Source organism: Arvicola amphibius, chromosome 14 (assembly GCF_903992535.2).
Source record: "Arvicola amphibius chromosome 14, mArvAmp1.2, whole genome shotgun sequence".
In the NCBI taxonomy this organism is placed as follows: Eukaryota; Metazoa; Chordata; class Mammalia; order Rodentia; family Cricetidae; genus Arvicola; species Arvicola amphibius.
The window spans coordinates 40,730,931-40,753,705 of record NC_052060.1 but is presented as its reverse complement, the minus strand read 5'-3'; the positions used below and the strand labels follow the sequence as shown (position 1 = coordinate 40,753,705).

The window sequence follows — 22,775 nt, the reverse complement described above, 5'->3', positions numbered from 1 at the left end:
CACGGCATCTTCTGCACCACAAGTAGTGGTTCCTACTCAAGGAACAATTCCTTAATTGTCCTTGCTTACCCAGGACCTTTGAAGATGCTCCTGTTGCCAGGCCTTTCTACACGCTTACATCTAATGCACACGGCTATGTGCGATGCCATCACTGGGCTTTCCTCTCATTCTCCATTCTCCACCCTGCCCCACAAATTCGTCTCTTGCCAAGTCAAAACCTATACTAAAAAAAATTACACTTACCCCATAGAAATAGAAATCAATACCATCCCAAGTCTCTCTATAAATCTAAATATAATAGAAAACAATCTCAAAAAGCTAATAGATTTTTTTCCAGAAATATAAATATTCATTACTAGTTAATAAGAAACTTTGCATGACCCCACAAATGAAAACCATACCAGGGCCTTGTGCGAGGACATTTAAGTGCTTTTCTAATATAACTTTATTGGAAGCATATTGCGAAGTGGCTACAAGGACGGGCAGGCGTGGTACCGAGACTGCCCCTGAACCTGCCACTCTTACGCATAAGAGTCTTCCTGAGACGAATTAAAAGTGTGCTGTGGTGCATGCGTTTGGATTTATGGCAGACCCGTTTCCCTGGGCCTGTCATAGTGTCCCGTGCTAGAGCAACTTGTGGCCCGGAACCATTGCCTGGCCTCTGCCTGTAGGCTACTGGCACTGAAGTGGGTTGCACAGTAGAAAAAAAAAGTAAATAAAAGTGTGCTGTGATCCCAAGAAATCGCTCAGGATCCCACAGTGGAAGCTATAATTCTGCAATGTATACGGGTGTGAAAACCCCACAGCAAACACCATCGGTGCATATAATTGATATGCTGATAATTACAGCAAACTTCCTTTCAGCAGTGACCCTGAGGATGCTCTTTGACTCGGAGGAAGGCAGGTGATAGGTACTGCTGGGAAGGAACTTAGAATTGGGGAAGAGGTCAACCCACAGCTGTGGAATGGAGGCACTAGGGCTTGGGGGAGGGGCGGCACACAGGACTTTCACGCGAACGGAGACATTTTAGAACGCAGACCTCCCCCATGTTACGGTATCATCGATCATAGGAAAATGACTAAAGCCTTAAAAGCTACAGAGGTCAGGGTTCAAAAAAGAAGCAACAGAGTCCCAGTAATTAATTCCTAGTGATGTGCACCACACCCTCTCCCCCCACACCCAAGCCTCTACACCATTAATGAAATCACAAGGACAGACATCAAAAGCGCAGGCTTCTGATTATCACCAGTTCGTTACTGCCCCGGGGAAAATGGTCTCCCCTCCTCCACAGGTTACAAACACCCTTGCCCAACTCCATGCTGAAGAAGAGCAAGAAGACACAGCAGTGAAGTTCCTGGGGTCTGGAGGAAGACTGGATTTGAATGGCTGGAGCTTTATTTTTGTTTGTTTAAGCTACTAATTCTCCCTTCCCCTGGCCAGTCAGTTTCCTCATCAAAAAAAAAAAAAAAAAAAAAAAAAAAAAAAAAAAAAAAAAAAAGACAAGGTTGGGAGGACATAGCACACACACACACACACACACACACACACACACACACACACCTTGATTGAAGCTGGAAAAGTGTAAAAGAAGTGTTCGGCATTGTTCCTAGACACATGGTGATTCAGCTCTGCACACACTAGGGCTCCAAAAACACAGCAGGGATGTGATGTCCCTTCCCCTGTCCCTTCCTGAGCCAGGGAGCACACTCCACTGTCTTTCCACATTGTGGGGAGGAGACAGAGCACTGCCTCAGGACTGCTATACTAAGTCCTCTCCCCTCCCTCTCTCCTTCTACTTTGTCTTCCAATGACAATAGTAAATTATGCTCTAGGAAGACAAATTCAAACAGATAGTAATTTCATTGTTTTTTAAATAGTAGGGGCACTAGAGATGTTTACATAGAAAGTGAAATTATAGCCAAACGATAAACTTTCCATATTTTCTCTCTTGTCCTGAAAGACAATAAAAGGGCATAAGAAGTTTATTATGTTTACCGAAATGTATTCCCAAATTCTACACATTTGAAACACTTCAAAACTATTAGCTTGATGCTGGCCTTTGAAAACGTGCCAACTTCCTATTGTAAAATACGTTCCTCATCACTCAGCTCATGTAAATTGCCGATTCATAATGGACTAAAATTCAGCATAATTGTTCTGATTTTAAGTTTTGGTTTTTAAGCTTACATTTTTCAAAAGTATAAAATCACCTCACAGGCAAAAGTTCTTACAGGACGAAAGACAACAGTTTTCATTTGGTTAAAGGCAAAACCGGAAGCAAGGTGTGGGCTGCCCAGTGCAGAGACTTCCATTACCCAGGCCACTAAGACCCTCACATGGACAATCAAACTCAGGCTTCTTAAGAAGCTTTCAACTTGGTTATTTCTTAACCCAGCACTATTATCTCTAATGGACCAATCATCTCCAGTACAATTAGGTGCCCAGGGAGCCTTATTAACTCTTTCGGGCCATTAGGGTACCATTATGAAGCATTAAGGACTAGAATCTAATTACAGTTGATTAAATGGTCTCAGGGCTCCCCAAGTAATAATGAGCCAAAAAAAAAAAAAAAAAAAAAGACATTTTCTAGCAGGAAGCACAGGGTATTTTATTTCAAACTTTATTTAGACTTCAAAAATTTCAGTGTCCCATACATCTACAGAATGTAAAAGTTGACAGTAAGGTCAATTTTTTAAATGTTTTGAGACAGGTTCTCACTATGTAGTCCATGTTGACTGGAACTCACGGTGATGTTCTTGTTTCAGCCTCTCAAGTGTTGGGGTTTATAGATGTAAGCTATTCCTTCCAGTTCTGTCATGTCAAAGCTAAAATCTATAAACACGAAGTGGCCCACTATAACCTACCAAAGTCTGCACATGTTTTTCATTGGACAAAATAAAAGAAGCAATTTCATTATAACTCCAAAATTTCCTTAGGAAGCTCACAAACATGTCTATATTAATATAGTAAGAGATACATAAATAAAAACATTGTGGTCAGGTTGTAGCTTTAAATTACTCTGGGTTGTACAGGGCAACAGCTTTTGGGCTGCCTCTTCGACTAAGTGAACCCAATTTACAATACAGCTCTTGGCTCCACTGTGAGAGCAAGAGCTAAGGCAAATGATTCTTCATCATCCTCCTACAGGGAATCCACCAGTGCCTGTCCAACACACAGCACAAGGCACAGAACAGTCATCAACTTACACCAGTAAAAAGTGCCACCATTGGCCAGCTGGTGGGAGTGTCTGCCACTGTGAAAATTATAATAGAAGTCCCTCTAAGAACTACAAATAGAACTAACAAATCCCCAGGATACTCTCTCCGCCCCCCCCCTCCCCAAAAGAGAAACCTGGCCCATGAACTTATCAAACGCTAGAACAAAGGATGTAGAAACCTCACCTTGGTCATATAGAAGCTATATATAACAACAAATGCTGACCCATCATTAGACAAATGGGTGAGAAGAGCACAGGATGGTCCAAAACTCTACCTGCCAAGGATCCCATGCGCTGTGATGATGCCCTGGCTGTATGTAGCCCATTGAAACTGCAGTGAGCCGCATCCTCAGACAGCTCTGTCTGGAATGGCGTTCCTTTAAGTTACCATCTAGCCTGACCACCTGCAATGACTGCATCTATATCAGCTCCCTGCCTTTGCCTTGATAGGTAGAGAAAATGGCAGGGTATTTAAAAAAGCTTCCAGATAATTGCCCTTCCCTAATAAAAAAAAAAAATCCATTCCTCCTATTTTTGTCTATGAAAAGTTTCAAAAACTCACAAAAGACCAAAGATAGTCAAGCAACCCTGAAGAAAAAGAATTCTACAGAAGGTATCACCAAACCTGGTTTCAACCTGTATCTCAGAGCTACAGTAACTAAACACAGATGCACAGATTAAGGAAGGAGAACTGAGTACCCGGATTAAGTCCCCAATCAGATGTCAAAATCATACATTAGAGAAAAGACAGCGCCTTAACACATGGTGCTGGCAAATGAGACGTCAAACCTACTGAACGATGGAACCAGGTCCTCATCTCCCACTCAGCCACAAATGATCAAAGGCAAGTGTGGTGTCTGACGGAGAAATGGCTCCATAATCTCGGGCATGTGAACACTCGGTCCCCAGTTGGTGGCACTGTTTGAGAGGTTTAGGAGGTATGGCCTTGCTGGAGAAAGTGTGTCATTAGGGTGGGCTATGAGATTAAAAGCCTCTTGCTATTTCCAGTTCTCTCTTTCATGCTTGCGTTTGAAAAGGAAGCTCTCAGCTTCCTCCTCCTGCTGCCACACCTCCCCATTTCCCCATCATGATGGACTCTTATCCTCCCCTGGAACCTTAAGCCAAAAGAAACCCTTCTGTAAGCTGCCTTGGTTGTGCTGTGTTAGCAAAACAAAAGTAACTAATGTAATAAGACAAGAAACTCTGAAACCACTAGAGGAAAAAATAGGAAGCACACTTTAACTTCCAGGCAAAGGTGGGGTGCTCTGAACAGGACCTCGGTAGCACAGGAGGTAATACCAGCCACCAACAAACGAGATGATCTCATGAAACTGGAAAGCTTCTGGACAGCAAAGGGGCTATCAACAGACTGAGGCGACGGCCCACAGGAGGTAGAAAAACCTTTCATAGTAATAAACGGGACAGATTAGTGTCTAGAATATGCAAATAACTAAAAAAAAAGCTCAATTGCCCAATTAAAAAATGGACTGCTAATCTGAACAGAAAGTTATCAAAAGAAATACACTGCCTAGTAAACAATTTTAAAAAGTGCTCAACATCCTTAGCCGGGGAGAAATGCAAATTAAAAGTATTTCAAGAGTCCATCTCAACTGAGTCAAAGGGCATCATCAGGAACACAAAGGGTAACAGATGCTGGTGTGGCCCCAGCCAAGGAACAGCTTCTGTCAGCTGTAAGCTTGTGCACCAGTGTGGAAATCAGCCTAGGGTTTCTCAAAAACTTAGCAACAGAACTGTAGTATGACCCAGCTAGAATACTCGTGGGTACACACCCAATGGACTGTATATCCTACTGCATAAACATTTGCACATGCATGCTCATGGAACCTCTACACACAACTTCTAGGAAAAAGATGCCCATTGTTAGATGAATGGATAAGGAAAATGTGGTACATATAACAATGGAATATTACTCAGCTGTGAAGAAGAGTGAGGTCACAAAATCTGCAAGTAAATGGGTAGAACTGGACACTAACTTAGTGAAATCACCCAGACCAGTCCAGAAACTCTGCACGCTCTCTCTCAGGTGCAGACCCTGGCTTTCAAGCTTTTGTTTTGTGTGCAGAAGCCAGGAAACTAGAAAGGGGCCACTGAGTGTGTCCAGGGGTATTTCTCAAGGATGAGTAGTAGGCAATAGGTAAACCTGGTCGGCAGCCCATGACTTGAGAGGGCACAGGCCCTGAGGAAGCTGCTACTGTTCTTTTGCTATGTTGTCAAACTGCCTTCAAGATATTTGTGTCTACACACAGAGGCATGGGTTGCTCTCAACCGTGGTCAGAAGAGTCTCTGCAGCAGGCAGCAGTCCAGGCAGAGGCTCACAACTGGTTATGAGTAAGTGACTGGGAATGCCCAGCCCTAAGTGGACCATCTCTGTCAGTGCCCACCTTCTTCTGCTCCCCAGGGTCTCAGCAAACATCAAAGAAAGGAGAAGCAGGAAGGATATAAAAGCTGGAGAAGGCAGAGCGGTGTTGTGAAACACTGTCTTCTGAACAGGACGCACCTGAACTTACACAGCTGTCCTTACCGTCACAAGACCTGCAAGGTTAATTAAGGCACCTGAACACTGAAAGGAGCACTTGAGGCTCCGCCTCTTGCTCAGGAGCTTTGGGCAGTTCACACAAAAATATAGTAAACTGACCTTTGTGGTCTATAGATAAAGAGTTTTACAATGTTGCTTAACACCTAAGTAAACAAATTGTGTTTTACATTGTTTACCTTTTCAGCTCTAAGAATTCCAATGACACCTTGAGTTAATTCTGTTTTCTGGAAAGATCCAGACTTACCATGAAATTTTTCGGCGTCAGGATCATTCACATTGATAGTAATGATTTTCCAATCTGTGACACCCTGATCGATAAGTGCCAAAGCCCCAAGGATCTTCACCTGGATCACATCTCCACGGGAAAAAACCTTCACAGAGAAAAGGCGCGGTCATTTGCAAGGCTTAGGAGGGTTTAACCATAAAACCACACTCACATGACGGAAATGTAACAGTGTTAGTAACTATAAACCATGTGAAAATGGTCAGAGAGCCTGCCCTGCAGTCTCTTTCCTAAAAATGAGAATCTCTATCTACTAGGGATGAGAAGATTTCTACTTCCACCCATTTAAAGGATTGGTGGTTAAATAACCAAAATAAACAAACACAAAAGCCTTATATTAAACAACAGTATAGGACCATGACTCAAGAGGGAAGTTACCCAAGCAGGAGGGTTGGGCTTTCTGCCCAGAGAGCAGTGGTCACAGAAGAGAAGGCCAGCAGGTGTCCCAGACTTCCACATCTGTTCATGGCAGGAGCACATGTGCATGAGCACGCGCGCGCGCACACACACACACACACACACACACACACACACCAAAAAAAACAAATAAAACACGGTTTAAAAGGAAGAAGAAAAACCACCACCGCCACCAGGGACGTCGAGGCAGCTGCGGTCACTGCGTCATTGACTGGAGATAAGAGTTTACTGCAGTGTCCTCAAGGAAAGGTTACTTCAGAGCAGCCCCATCCGATATTACGTTCTTAAGGCTAAGGACTGTCAAGAGACAGCGAGTGACAGAGAAACAGGTGTCAATGCTACGGAGACAAAGCAGGTTCTGTACGATGCTCAGGAGGAAGTTTATGATAACTTCCAACCCGAGTCAGCAAGAGCCTGAGGTCCACGAGAAACTGTCTCCAAAAACAGGAGATGGCACCCGAGGAGGAATGACACCAGAGGCTGACCTCTGGCCCCCACATCATGTTCCATATATGCAATGCCCTCTCCCTTGTACACACACATCTACACACAGGTACGTACACACGCTATATCAGAAGTTGACACCAATGTTCCACTGCTTGGGAAAGTGATTTCAGTGCCTTGGGTTGCCAGCACCTCAAATTTTTCTACATTCTTTTATTGTCATAGGTCTGGTAGGCTAACGAATTCCCCTGTAAGCTTACACCCTAAACACGTTTCAGAAAACAAATTGCCTCTTGGTCCAAAATGCAGCTTTACATTTAGAAAATTAGGTATGCAAAACAAAGTCATTTATGTGCCCCCAAAGTGTTTTAGAGAAAATGATGTTAAATCATAAAATCAAGTAAATTCATTCAAAACATGTGCAAAATGGCAAATCTTGATCTAAGTGGACGTGAAGTGATTATCACATGGCAGATTGGTATGTGACTGTAGGAATGGCACTGGAGCCTGGTTCTCGAGAGAGACACAATCACATTAGGGTCTCCTCTGGCTTATCTATTATCTATTAAAACCTGCTACTGTGTAGCACAGTGAAGGAAAGGATGAAAGTGGGTGGGGCGGGGGTAGGGGAGAGGATAATCTCTGTATGCAAAGATTCACTACCTTGTTTGGGACACTTAGTGCAGGTGAGGATAGAAAAACAAAACCAGACAGCGGATCTCATCTCACATCTCAACCATTTTGACAGCATGGCCCAACCTGCAATTGTACAGGACAGGGATGGGATGGACGCGGACGCACAGGGATGGGATGGATGCAGATGTGCGTCAGTCTTCACAAACACCAGCCCTGGAGGCAGAACCCTGTGGAAGCCAGAAACAGCCTCCAGAGTCACATGTCAAGATTTGAGGCTGCTCTGACAATCTCCAGTCATGGCAGGCAAAAGGGAGACAATGGGAGAGGCCTTGTAGTTTTCCACCTATAATTTTCCCCAATCGTCAACAAGAAGTTTTGGGTTCCTAAAGGAGTTATAATTTATTTCCGCCTTCTCATTCATAGTAGATAAAAACATTAGGGAGGATTTAAAAAAAAAACTGGTAAGAAAACAAATAAAAGCTTGTCCCTTAAGTCTAACCAAAAGACAAGGATTTAAGTGGTATGTGAAGTTACTTCATACAATGCTCTAATTCAACAAAGAGCATGAATCTACCATTCTTGCTATTCTTAAGGAAAAAGGAAATACCAAAAGCTCGATTTTGCCTCCTTTTTTATAAGAAGCAGCCCATCTTCAGTCACAACACTTGAGTTTCTTCCACTCTAACGTCAGATTCCCAACCAAGCCCACCAAGCCCGTGGAAAGCTTTGGGATGCCCAGAGGCTCTTGGTCCTAGGGCTAGGCAAAGGGAGACAAGGGATTAACTGGAGGCCTCGATGATCTGACCTTGCCCTGTTTGGTCAGCAATGATGCTCTTTTCAGAAGCCTATAGGGCTAAAAGTATCCCAGTCTGTGAAGGAGATACAAGAGCAATCTTATGCTCCCTTCTACAGTTCACCTGCCAACTGGATGTTGCCTCTTACCGCCCCACCCCCACCACGAGTTTTCCCTAGCTGCAAATTTCCAAGTATTTCAGGTATTTATCCTCAGGTCTAGACTGTTGTTTCTTAAGTTCTCAATCCCCAAGTCTGAAAGGAAGATGTATAGATACTTCTGAGAGAGGGTGGTGATAGTTACAACTCTGAGCGTGCTTGCTTTCAAACCTGAAGCACTTCACAGAAAGACTGCAGCTGGTGGGTAAGGCCAACACAGGCCAGGTCCTGTAGTGCCCACTGGTGGCGGTCCACCATTCTAAAGAGGAGGTGGGTAGAGAAGACCTGAAGAACAGAAACAGGCAGAACGATCTAGGACCCTGTCAGGAGAAGCGATCACAGCATCTAGAGTACAAAGCCTTGAGGACAAGACTTCAGGAAGACACGGTCCACAAGACCAAAGGAATTGTAAGGGCTTCAAAAAAGAGCTTGAGTTTGAAGTTACTGTGCAGTTGTGTTAGGTAACTCACAAGCACACGGATTGAGTGGGTCTCAAGCAATGCACTTCTAACCTCTAGAAGACACTGGATGTCAGGAGACATTTTTGGTTTACTAGCATCTCCATGGAAGAGGGCGGGCATGTTCCCGAGGCATATCGCGCTAACGAAGATTTAGCCATCTCACACATGAGCCGTGCTGCAGAAGTGGGCAGCAGACAAGTTCTCGAGGACTTCCATTCTCAACTATTTTGTTTTCTTACTCATAAACCGTATTTCCCAACAATATAACAACCAGTGAGTCTATTCTGTAGACTTTGAGGCTAGCAAGAAGCAAGTTCAGCCGACTGTCAAGTTTCATCAGATGAAACAGCTTTTGATCTCAGAAAAACACAGAGAGGGAGTCTTATTGCAAACCATTGCTTGGCAGCAATACCTTCAAAACAGAGAGGAAATCTCAAACCCCAAACTGTAAAGGATGCTTAGGAACAAATGGTAAAATCCTGATGAAGCTGCTATACTCCAGGTTAAAGCAATTCAACAAATTTCTGCTGACTGGACGTGTAGTCTTCTCATAAACACTAAATGAATAATACACAATCCCTTAAGAAACTCACAAATGTTGAACACTGTCTGTGGCCCTCAGCCTAGGAGCAACTTACAGACGTTGTTTCTTTGCTTCACCCATGAGCTATGTGTGTTCAAAGACTTCCACCGCTGCTTCTCTTACAACTGACTTGAGGTCACTAATCACACACACCTTTGCTCAAAGGTGACTGTATTTACTTCTCACTCAGAACGCTCTGCCACAGCTCATGCTGGCTAAAGGAATCAGTTGCTTTAGCTGTCTGAGGACTTCTACTTTCCCAGCAGGACTGCCACTCTGCCCTTCCAAGGAAATGACTGAACGCAGGAGATGTGACCACGTCCGTGGGAACAACACAACTCAGTACGTAAACCAGGTTGAGTTTCTCAAGCCAGAGTTTGAGAATTTTTTGTCCCCAAGTTTCAGGGACTACCAGACAGAGGCCTTCCTAGCTGTTGTGGGGACATTTCAAAAGGCAGGTCATAAATGGTCAGTCATAAATGTTGGGTTGACTTTGTCATCCACAATCGTGAGAGATAATGTTAGGCAATGCTTTAGGTTTTAGTTTCTCAATCGTAAAGTGAAGATGATTTATTAGTTCTTCATACTGTTGAAGAGTCAAGGAAAAATACATCTATGAGCTCCAGACCAAGAGGTCTTCTGTAGAGAGTATTTGCCTCTCTGGGATCTACATGGACTTGTTAACCTATCCCTACCAAGAGCTCAATTCTCAGGCGACTGGAATAAGCGTATGTAAGAGGGGCCTATACACGTAGCTGTGCTGACTCAGTTCTGAGGGAGGCAAACTTCAACCATGCCCAGGTAACAACAGAAAATAATGGGGAGTATGGTGTTTAAAGCATATTAACTTGTCAATTGGGCTTTCTACTGTTGTGTAGTAAGTTATTGCAACTTAAAGGCTTAAATGATAAGTTTTCATGAACCGAGAAGAGTCCATGTCAAGCCTAGGTGGATTTTCTGCTTAGAGTTTAAACAGCAGTCAGGCCTACAATACTGCAAATTTTAGAACAAACTAGCAAAATATAACAATAATTAGTTAATATGCTCTTCAACAATTACACATTAAAAATAATTCCGTAAATTGGAACCCTCTATATTATGGAGTTTTCTTAGTTATCCTTGCTTACAATGAGTGTGACTGTGTCACGACGTTTATCAGCCACAAATGTCGCTGACATTTCTTCCAGCCACAGCCTCACTAATTACATGTTCAATGACACGTTACATGGGTCAAAAGAAGATGCCTTTGTTTAAGCTTCTTCCTTATATCAGGTTTAAACTGACTGAATATTTTGCACTAAATATGAACTGGCTACTCTCTAAGATACACTCCAAGAATAAGAGAGCTGTTTAAACACATAATCTTCCCAGCAATGGGAAGTCACTTAACTTAGCCATCTTCACTTATGAAATGAGATATGGGCAGGAAACCAAAGAGCCTAGCATGGAATCTAAGCACAGCAGGTATTCATTCAGATATTTTATTCCTTTTTTTTTCTTGCAGCCTATTTAATCTTACAGACATCATTTAATCCCTCTTAGAGGAAATTTAAAAAAAAAAATAAGTTCGGAAAATTATAGCTTAAATTTGAAGAAAGTTATAATTTGTTCATATTTCTGTTGAAGACATGTATAACAACATCATACACACGAATTCTAACAAATCTGAGTAAAAAAATCAGAATTGTGAGGTAGAGTAAGGATTTACCGCCTCCCAAAACGAGGAAGGATGAGGGGCAAAAGGACAAGAGGGGGAGAGAAAGAAATGACACTGTGGGGGAGGGGCAATGCTGAAGACAGAAAGGGGAAAGAAAGTAAAAATTCAGGAAGGGAAAAAGCAATAAATGACAAGAAATATTAAGAGGGGACGAAGAGGGGAAATCCGGATGATGATGAATATTAAAAATGAGAAGAGAAAACCATAAATAGATAAAAAATAAATAGAGATAACTATTACCTGAAGATGCTAATGTAAGTTTCTAAGGTCTGATTTCAACTATGTCAGAGGAACACAACGACTAGCCAGGAGAGGAGGTGGAAGTCAGGTCCCAAAGGGAGCGTGGCTACAGAGTTGGCAGGGATGGCAACTCAGCGAGGAGACTGGTTAGTGGAAGGGATACGCCAAGCGAGACATTAATGGTGAACTAGATGAAGCTACTGGCAGCAAGAAGGGAAAATAAATTAGTTTTGAAAGCTCTTTTGGACACAAAATCAATATTGCATCATTAACAGGTGACGAGAAGCAAGCAGTCGAGATGACCCCTCTGCTCCCAGTGGCAGAGTATGGCCCTGTGCACTTTCTGTTGCTCTCCTCGCCCATAACCCCCTCCCACCCCGCCCGGAAAATACTGAGAGCTGAGAATTAGCAAAAAGGAAAAAGTGAATATAGCTTGGTACACAAACGTGAGAGGCCCGAGAGATCTCTGAGTACAGATACAGGAGCTGAAAGCAAGGGCGTGAGCTGATGTCAATTTTAAGAAGAAAACTAGAGACTCCTGGGACTGGCTCACTGGGAGAGCACGGGAGCACAGGAACTGACAAGGGCTCTTCCTCCTGCTCCCGGGGACTAAGGAGCAGGCAGGAGGAAAAGCGCTAACAAATGAAACCATGGGGTGAGAGCCAGACTGCTGGGCGTGATGTAATTGACTGTGCCTCAGACGAGGAAGAGGGAATGACAGGTACTGAAGGAAACGCAAAGGCCTCTGCTGCAGCCTCGGGAACCCCATGATGGCAGGTTGACTGCAATGATGGTGCAGGGGAAGAAGCAACCTCACAATGGAGTGAAGAGGACGGGAGCAGGGGACGGAGATGGGTGCTGTGTGCAGAGGGTCGGAGAGGGTGCCTGCCGTAAGCCCTCAAAAATGACAGAGAACAACTAAAGAGAAAGACGAAGAAAGTGCCCCTCACAGGTAGGAGGTGTGACCTCTAGAGCAGTTGTGGGGGTGGCACAGACCTCTTATATGGTTCTGGGGCAATGATGAGGGAGCTCGCCCCTGCTGAGGTCTACGAGAGATTTACCTCAGAGACTGCAGGCTTTTCTGGGAAAATAAAAAGCTCTAGATAGGAACAGCAGGGAACAACAAGCTAGTAGGGAGTGTAGTAGAAACAGGAACAGAAGGGAGTTACTGAGCAGTACCAGCCCGCAGGCTCGAGAACTTTATCTCCCTCCACAGGGCTTGGCAGCCTGGAAGCAGATATGAGAAGAAAAAGAAGGAGGGTTTTCTGTCTCTTGATTTCAAGTGTGTGCACACCTGTATACACACGTGCGAGGGCAGGCATCCGTGTTTGTGGTCAGAGGATAATCTCTTCTTATTTGGGACAGGGTCTTCCAGCTGCCTGAGCTTCACTGAACAGGCCCAGCTAGCTGGCCAGCAAGGTCCAGGCATCTGCTTGTCTTTGCCTCCCCAGAACTGGCATTACAGGTGTGTGTCACTGTGCTAGGCTTCCCTTCCCCGGGTTCTGGGGATCCAAACTCAGATGATCACACTCTCTAGGCCATGCATCTTACCACCGAAGCCACTTCTCCGCCCCAGCAGGTGGTTCCCATTAGTACTGAAGTTTTTGTCTAGACAATGGCAAGGAATTTAAAGACAGGGCTTGGCAAACCTCCAATAAAGGGTCAGGTGGCAAATATTTTAGGCCTTGCGGTCCCTGTTACAAGGCCTCAGCTCTGCTGCTGTGAGGTAAAAGCAGCCGCACACAAGGCACACACGAGTGCAGCTGTACTGTGTACGAAAATCAGAACCAGGCAGTGGCTGGACTCCACCTGCCATGGCTCCTCAAGCCCAGACTTAGGACAAAGTAAGGATCTCTGAAAAGTCTGAATATCAGAGGGATGGATACGCTCTGACTCTGAAGAGTGGAAGAACTGGAGGCCAAAATGAGATTGTAAAATGTGAATAAGCCAGAATACGTGTGAGGATTCGCGCAGTCTACGGAACAAACCTTGGAGCCTATTTCACAAATGTCAACAGGGTCGTTATCTCCATAGAAGTCTGTGTTCTTATCCTTCTGACACGGATCTTCCCAGGTCTGAAAAAACAAAACAAAAACAAAATCAAAAACTGAAGCAGAAATGTAGGTTAACACTCTCTGCGGTACATGCTAATCTTTCCCCATGATCATGAAGTTTTATAGCTAGCCATGATTCAAAGGAAAAATTACCCAAAGTCACGCAGGCTCTGGGCTAACACAGCAGCACACGGTACACCCACAAGCACTGTAATAATTAAGAGAGATTTACAGCACTTCCTCCTTCTGTCTAATTTGTCTGTCCTCACATCTGAAAGTGGGCGGTGTTTCTAGAATATTCATCCTCCAAGCTTAGTCAGCGGCTGAATTCACATTCACAAATCTCAGAGTTTCACTGTTTCTCTCTCTACCAACTGTCTCGTCTGTGGCTCCAGTCACTCGCTGCTCCATCGGACACGGTGTCAGCCTCTAGGCCTAGCTTTTCCTGTCTGAAATGAACTTCCTATTGGTTAAATGTCTCCACTGCTAGAAAGAGCTCTCCCCCCAGAAACAAAGGACAAGGTATGATTTACGCCAATGAAGAAAAACCCATTTTTTTGTCTCGTTTCCCACCCTTAAAAATCTTCTCTGCCTTTGTCACTAAATTTCAGGATCTTGACAAAAATCACACAAATAATTCAACCCTTCCTTCTACTGGGAAGATGATAACCCACTGGCTACAAAATATATGTTACAGTTTTGGCGATGAATAATGTAATTGGAATTTGCCATCAATTTAAAAATCTCTCCCAGGCATTGCCTCCCTCCAGGAGCTTCTTAACTGCTTGACTCTGAATCAAGTTACAGAAACTGACTACAATGGTTTGTCTTAAACTGACATTAGAAGGGATGAGAAACTGCCAACTCAAGATTCAGCCACCGCTCTTATCCTGGCGTTTACATTATCCGAGTTTACTTTCTCAATGTTGTGTCAGTAACTAAAAATACATACTGATTTATAGGCAACCCCAGAAGAACTTAAGACTTCTAGTCTTAATCACAATACATCTATTGTTCCATCCTTATTTTAAAATAAACAAAAAAAAAAAAACAACAAAAAATCTGGTCCAGCAAGTTTGCCCTAATACTAAAACTATTAAAAAACAAGAATAAAAACCATTACAATTGTTAACCTTATTATACACTAGCCATAGGTGACAGATACTTTCTAACACACACACGCACATTCTCACACACACACACATGTGCACACATGCACATGCACAGACACATGCACAGACACACACACATGCTCACATACACACACAGCTTGTAAGGAGTACATCATTATTCACCCGATTGTACAAATCAACTGAAAGGGTCTACAGTGTCAAAGCTCACCAAGTTTCTAAGTAGCAGAGGCAGGGTTCGACTCCATAATGTGAGCCAGAACTTAAGATGCTCGCATTTCAGCGGCCACAGCAAATTCTGCTTCCTAGTTCTCCTCTTGCCACGCTGTTCCTTACTCTCAGAATGGCTGTGCATTTCTGCACATTGCACGTTCATGCAATCCTGCAGCATCTCCGTTCTCTCCCGGTCCTCCCATCAATGCCCCTCCTCTCCTATACTGACTACCAGGCACTGGCATCCACTCACAAGACTGAATACTGAGATCCACTGTGGGCCAAGAGCAGCCATGAATAAGGCAGGCTCCATAACCAAGAGAGAGCTGCTAATAAATGGAGGAACATTTGTCTCAATGTGTGGGGGAACCAACATGGGACCAAACTAAAACCCACAATCTAGACCATAAAGTTGGAAATACCCATGAGTTTCCTCTTCCCTAAGGCATGAGTCCCACTTCCATGCAGTTGAACCAGAAGTCACACTGGCCGAAAGAAGACAGCTACATACCAGTCCTGCCTCAGCCACAACAACTTTGACTGAGCATCCAGACCTCAGTTCCTTCAACTATATAAGGAATGCCACAAATAAGATAATGCTTGGATACATCCCAGCCCTAGTCCTGATGTCTTGTGTTTATTCACATTCTCCATGCACACTACCAGTGACTAGGAAGCGCGTACTCACGGGATAACTTAGCCCACACTGAGCAACATTAATTTTAAGAAACTCTTTCCTTATATTGCCATTTTGGTTGTGAGCTGAGCCTATATCAGCCGAGCCATCTCTACAGCCCTTGTCCCTTATATTGAGGCAAAAGCGTCTTCTCATAACATGCACGCAATATGGCTCTGGAGAATTTTTTCCTATTTTTTTAGACTTATTTGTTAATGTGTATGAATGTTCGCATGCACATATATTTGTGCACCACACTTGTGCCTGGTGACTGTGGCGGCCAGAAGAGGGCACTGGATCCCTTAGAGCTGGAGTTACAGATGACTGGGAACCTTTGTGTGGACTGGGAAGAGAACCTGGGTCCTCTGCAAGAGCAACAGTGCTCCTAATCACTGGGCCATCTCTCCAGCCCTTCGGTGAATCTTTCTGACTGAATTCACCCTCATTTCCAATGTTATCTAGCAAGTTAGTTTCTAATGCTGAGGAATTAAAAATATAATGAAATAGTCTTAAGCTGTTCAAGACTGTGACTTCAGGCCATTTCTTCTTCTTCATGATGTTCTGTGCCAGGGGGGGAAAAAAACCCAAACACGGACTGGTTCCTTCCCTATTTGTGCCTTTAGCATTTCACCTCTTCAATCTTCAGTTGTATTCCAAAGTTTTAATGTCACTTTTAACTAGAAAATACAGTGTAATTTCAACAGGCGAGGAAACCTTCAACTATGTAAAAATTTGAGAATGCCCTCTAGTGGAAATTTAGGTGAATAACAGGGCAGAGAAAAGAAAAAGCTCAGACCAGTGAAAAAGGCTCAAGAAGAGAACATTCAAACTCAACTAAGAAAAAAGGCAAATGGGACAAATGGGCTAAATACACAAACAGATAATTTGAGGAAAAAATAAATACAGATGATTTATACATTTAATAAAAGTTATTTTATTTGAGAACCACAAATTAAAAGTACATTCCAACACAATTTCTCTAAGAATTTAGAGATCTGATTACCCAAAATAGTAGACAGGCTACAGGCCACCTGGAACCCTAGATAATGCTTGTAAGAGTGTAAATTGTTATAACTTCTAATATGACTAATTGAAGAATATTTAATAAAGCAGGATGAGTATATAACTCACAATTGACTCATAAATGTCTCTCTAGTGCAGTGGTTCTCAACCCTCCTAATGCTGTGACCCTTTAATGCAGTTCCTCATGCTATGGGGATCCCCAACCATAAAACTAGCTTTGTTGCTACTTCATAACTTAATATTGCTATTGTAATGAATCATAATGTTAATATCTGTGTTTTCTGACGGCCTTAGGTGACCCCTGTGAAAGGGTTGTTTGGCCCTCAAAGGGGTTGCGACCTGTAAGTTGAGAACCACTGCCTGATCCAGTAGATAATCTAAAAATAAAAAGAAACCAAGAAAAGGATAACAGAAAGCTACAAACAACCTATCAAGAAATGATTATAAACCTACAAATATGAAATCAGAATAAATATTGACATGGCCTAAAACAAATCCTGCTTTGTACAGGAATTGGAGATCATTACCTTACAATCTATATCAACCAATATGCTTGTAATCACCACCCTTGGGTCTCCTGGAAAATCACTGAAAATGAGAAGAAACAGCTGTCCACAGGGGCGGGTGTTGACAAATTCTTGCTGATCATCTAGGGTTCTTAATTCCAAATTAGAGGGAGTGAGAGCTACTCATCCCAATCTGCATCAAAACAGATCAAACTGTCTGACAGTCTGCCGCCTTTATCCTCAGCAGCTACCTCAGTGGCAACAGCCACACTGATGAGCTAGCAGTACTGAGAACTAACTACAGAGCCTACCCTAGACCACCTCCTTTCTTACAGTAGCCTTTCCAGGTAGGAGCTAAGACCATACAGATGAATAAACAGGCCTCTTCTCAGGCTCTAAACCTAACAAATAACACTATCTAATGCTTGTGGCCAATGACTCAAATTTGTAATGAAGTTTAAAATAATAAGCATGCCAATATTGTGTTCAGACTGAAGGCTGAATTGTAAAGTGAGACTAATTCCTTAATATTATTTAGGCTAGTGTTCTAAATATGCTCTCAGAGAAAGGGATTGCTGGGATGACCCTGTTAAACGTGGGCAAACATAAATGTTAAGTGGAAAGATGATTTTCATTCAAGTCAGAGTCAAAGTCAGAGGAAAGCCCTGTGTGGGAGAACACAGACGCTAAAGGTCTGAGACGATGATGTCGTACTGATGAGCTTGTGACTCTTCAATGACTCATCAATATGACTTCTACTTAGCGTTCTGCTGCTTAAATGTCCTTCCAAGCAGTTGGCTTGGTAACTGTTCTCAACAAATTTCCTGCTTGATCAAGATAAAACATTGGTGAGCAAATAAACTTCATGTCCACAGGAGCTGGACCGGCTGAGAGGAAGGAGCCGCGGTTGAGGAGATGCCTCCGTGAGATGCAGCTGTCAGGCATTTTCTCAATCACTGATGAATGGAGGTTGGTGGACCCAGCCCATGGTGAGTTGTGCCATCCCTGGGCTAGCAGGCCCGGGTTCTATATAAAAGCAGACTGAACCTGCAGCCACAGTGTGGTGTCGTCAGGTCCTGGGTTGCTGCCAAGGGCCAAGACCCTACTGCAGTCGCAGTCCGGGTTGGTGTCCGTGGCTCCAGTTACCATTGAAGACGGCGAGGATAGGGCTGCAGAGTTGGCTCTGCCCCTCACTGGCTGTAGCCCTAGGGAGAACTGGCCTTCCCTTCACCAGCTGTGCCGCACTCAGGAGAGCGGACCCTACACCTCACCTGGGCAAAACAGTAGAGCTGTCCCTGTGGGCAGGGGTGTGGATGAGCCAGCCCTGAAGGCGGGAGAGCGGGAGAACGAGCCACTGTCTGCTGTCTGCCATGTTGTAGCACAGACAAGGGAGAGATACTGCCCTCACCCATCACCACCTACTGCTGAGTGAAGAGGCACTGGGGAGGCCAGAGATCAAAACACTGGGCAACCTGCAGGGGGGAGGAAGGAAGGGGGTACAGAGATCAGAACACTGGGCAACCTGCAGGGGGAAGAGGGAAGCAGGGGGAAGGACAGAGACCAGAACACTGGGCAACCTGCAGGGGGAAGGATAGGGGGCAGAGATCAGAACACTGGGCAACCTGCAGGGGAAAGTGGAGGGGCAGAGATCAGAACACTGGACAACCTGCAGGTGGAAGGGGGAGGAGAAGGGGGCTTCCAATGAGTCTTAGGATCGCGGAGGGCAAGGGGTGGGCTGAGAACTTCAGACTTTACTCTCTTACCAATATGAAACCACCGAAAGGTTCTTGTATGGGAACATTACCAGGCTTTGTTGTAGAGATGGCTGTCCTACAATTCCCTATTGTAGACCAGGCTGGCCTCAAACTTACAGATTCCCCTGCATCTGCCTCCTAAGAGCTGGCTAGATCTTTATTTTTAAAACATCATTTTAGATGTTGATTGGACTGTGAAAATTAGGTAATGTAGAAGGCACAGTACACGGTAAATTATGAGACGGCTCCAGCTTAATTCAGTTGAATTAAGGAAGAACACGCCTTGCGTCTCAGCCTTTAGTCGAGAGGCAGAGGCTGGTAGATCTCTATGTTTAAGGCCAGCCTGGTCTACAGAGGAAGTTCCAGGACAGCCTGGCCTACAGAGAAAAACCCTGTCTCGAAACCACCACCGAGAGAGAGAGAGAGAGAGAGAGAACAACTGTACCTCACAGACTAAGCCTGGGCAGGTAGGAACACCCTGAAACTCACACCCAGAGCGGCACAAAAATGCACCTGTTCTTACACAGAAAACCACAAAAGGTTCTTTCATTTTCCGTCATCATCTCACACCCCTTCCCTTCTCATTAGCAGATCTCTTTTTGGTTCATTTGCTAATTTTAGCGGGGGTAGGTGGGGGTGTAAGGTTGAGACGGGGCCTTACTATATATAACCTGGGCCGGCTCAAACTGGCAATAATCCTCTTGCCTTAGCCTCCCAAATGCTGAGATTACAGGTATGGGCTGTAATCTTTTTAATTTTTTATTAAAATTTAATTTTTAATAAAATAAATAGAATCAGTACGAGTTAATAGTACTATTTGTGCTACATTGTAACCAGTGACTTAGTTATCAGTACCTCTAATCCAATGCTTCTCAGCCAGAAAGTTGGGCCCCCTTGAAAACCTCTTATCTCCAAAAATATTTACATTATGATTCATAGCAGTAGCAAAATTATATGAAGTAGCAACAGAAATAACTTTATGGTTGGGGGTCACCACAGCACGAGGTGTCCCAAGCATTAGGAAGTTAAAGTGTCCCAAGCATTAGGAAGGTTGAAACTATTGTACCAAGCACTGATTACCAAGATAAAGTGACTGCTCCGGCTAACGCTTGTCTAATGGACCAGTTCCGTGCACCTCAGCACAGCAACGGGCAGGAGAGCTCCATGTTCGCTACGGGTGAAGAGAGAGGCGGACACACAGAGGACCCTGGTCAAGGTCACACTGCTGGGGTGACAGCCCAGCTCTCAAGGCCACCAACTCAGTCACCCATTACTCTGCTGGGCTACCTCACGCCTACTTCTCCTCTTTTCACACCCGTGAGTCCTAGCACGTCATCCCTAAGAAGTGGCTGAAGAAATGAAGAGTAGTTGACTCCCAAACTGCTCAACTTGGCCACCTCTGTTTCTGCCTCTGGCTGGTGGCTGCTCTGGCCCTCCTTTCACACATACACATCATCCCCTCCACAATCCCCTAAACTCGACGAAACTATTTCTAACCCTTCTCTGTTAAGCCCAGCAGAATCATCTACGTAGGCATCTAAGGAGTTAAGACAATTGCCTTGACAGCGTGAGCATACACTCTCGGTTCTAGCCGTCATTTCAAGAGGGCCAGCTTTAACTAAGAGTGCACCCCAGTGGGTGGTCTGGTGACATCACAGGGAAACTGGCTCTCCAAAGAACAACTTTCCTCTCTCTTTTCATGTGAGGGTTTATCCAACAGGAAGTCTGTGTTTCTCAGCTGTCCTCTTCCTACACAGTCCTTCATGTGAAATTTCATATAATTAAAAATTAATACATAAAATTACAAATATTAAATTTCCACACAGCTGATGACTGAACGGGGTTTATGATCATAAAGAAAAAAAATGCTTCTCTAGGCCTCCAAAACCCAGACTTTGGGTCAGACATACTGAGTTTTACTCACTACAGAACCAGGAAGAGCGTGAGGAACTGAGAGGTAAGGACAAAGTGGCAAGAATGGCGGCATGGTTCTGCGTCAGGAACGAGGACTGCCATCACACAGGCCTTGACCTCCTTGTTTTTCCCGTCACAATCCCAGACTTCCAACAGTGAGTTCCGTAAGCAATGTAATTCAACTTACCTGTTAGATTTATTAAAAATAAAACACATCCTGTCATATAGAAACATATATAAAAGCACATGAAAGGATTGGTGAGATAAAGATTTGCTGAGGGTTTTCAGACAATGGCTAAGCCCACAAAGAGATGCATTCAAAGGTCAACTGTCAACCTTCTACATGCCTGGCTCTAAGAACCTGAGTAATGACTACATACATGGTTTGAAGTAAAGTTTACTGAAACAATTGAATGCCACATTAAAGGTTTTAAATTCACAAATCTTGAAACTGGTATGTTCTAGGAACTAATTTAAATCCGGGGAGTTCGCAGGATTTACCAGGTGATTTCTTTAGAAGTTGAGCATTGTAACAGGAATGTTACCTGAGGGAAGGCCCCGTAATTCCATATATAGCCCTTGTAAGGGAAGAGATTTGGTACAAAGCGTAGCTTTCCAGACTTTACATCTTGCTTAATGGGATTCAGTGGCTCCTCGGTGGCAATCTAGGCAGATCACAAGGGGGGTGGGGGGACAACGATTAGCCCTGTGTACAATGAACAGATTTTTACATCTATCATAGTACGACCAAACATTCACATCCCAACTTTATGATCAAAGGCTTTAACGTGAATTAAGGCAATTCTTATTACCAATTAATAAGTATCATGTAAGGAAAAATGTCTGGGAAGAAGATACCCGATTACATATTTAGGCTCAAATTATTTGCACACTGCATTGTTTCCAACAAGAACAGTAAGATGGAAGGCAAGACAGGAGTGTAAAAGTTAATATTTTTGTTGGCATTGCTGCTAATCTTGGGGCTTTTACTGTCAACAGTTTTATGACATTATAGTTAACTCAAAGGTGTTTACCTAAATGGTGAAATCTAGAAAGATGGCCTCCAGGCTAAGGGAGCTTGCTCTCCAATTCTATGAACCAGAGTTCAGAAACCAAGCCATGCAATAAGCCAGTTATCTGTGCAAACACTGAGAACCCAGCTCTGTGTGCAGTGGAGACAGGAAGGCCACTGGGGTTCGCTGACTCCCAGTGTAAGGAAACACCGCCTCAGGGCACACGTGGGATATGATAGAGCAGCACACCCAACACCCTCTCTGTCCTCTGTAGCTCCTAAACTCTGACACCCAAGGACACGGACACAGATACACACACAGGAATGCATGTGCGTACACACCCTCACAGGCATGCATGCAAACAAGACGGAAAGCTTTTCGGATAGACATGACATGAGTCAAGGATTGTGGTCTTGCCACTTGATTCAGCATAATGTTGGAGGATGTTGGAGGTCATTGCCAGAGTAGTTAGGCAAGGGGGACAAAAAAGGGCATCCAAACAGGAAAAAAAGGACAAAAGTCGTCAAAGTCGTCAGTGCTTAATGGCAATATAAATAATACAAATATGTATGTAGAAAGCACTGAAGATTTTACATACACACACATACACACACACACACACAGAGAGAGAGAGAGAGAGAGAGAAAGAGAGAGAGAGAGAGATTACTAAATGAATATAGTAAATTTGCAGGATATAAAACTAACACAGAAACCCCACAGCATTTCTGTATACCACCAATGAACTTTTCAAAGCAGAAATAGAGACTATACTATTTACAACAAAACAATATAACTCAGAGCACTTGGGAATAAACTTAATGGAGGAAGAAAAAGATTTGTTTCTACTGAAAACTATAAGTTGATGATGGAAAAAAAATCAAAGGAGACACAAATAAAGGGAAAGATATCCAGCACTGGATTGAAGGAGCATGATTCAGGGTCACTGCCATCCACAGTGAAGGCCCAAAGCCATTTAAAAAGAACA

At 43.8% G+C, this 22,775-nt stretch overlaps 1 protein-coding gene and 1 non-coding gene across 3 annotated transcripts in view; one reads left to right on the top strand and one right to left on the bottom strand.

Moving 5' to 3' along the window:
• Ppa2 (inorganic pyrophosphatase 2) overlaps positions 1-22,775 on the bottom strand; it is a 64,615-nt gene that overhangs the window by 22,306 nt on the left and 19,534 nt on the right. For both annotated transcript variants that reach the window (XM_038311242.2, XM_038311243.2), the window contains 3 exons: positions 21,323-21,442; positions 13,496-13,582; positions 6,020-6,146 (listed from right to left, as the gene is read on the bottom strand). In XM_038311242.2, coding sequence (XP_038167170.1) covers positions 6,020-6,146; positions 13,496-13,582; positions 21,323-21,442 — 334 coding nt within the window. The remainder of the gene's footprint in view (positions 1-6,019; positions 6,147-13,495; positions 13,583-21,322; positions 21,443-22,775) is intronic.
• Positions 568-701, top strand: LOC119801518. Its single transcript, XR_005283208.1, has one exon. It is a non-coding gene; the product is annotated as a small nucleolar RNA SNORA42/SNORA80 family (small nucleolar RNA).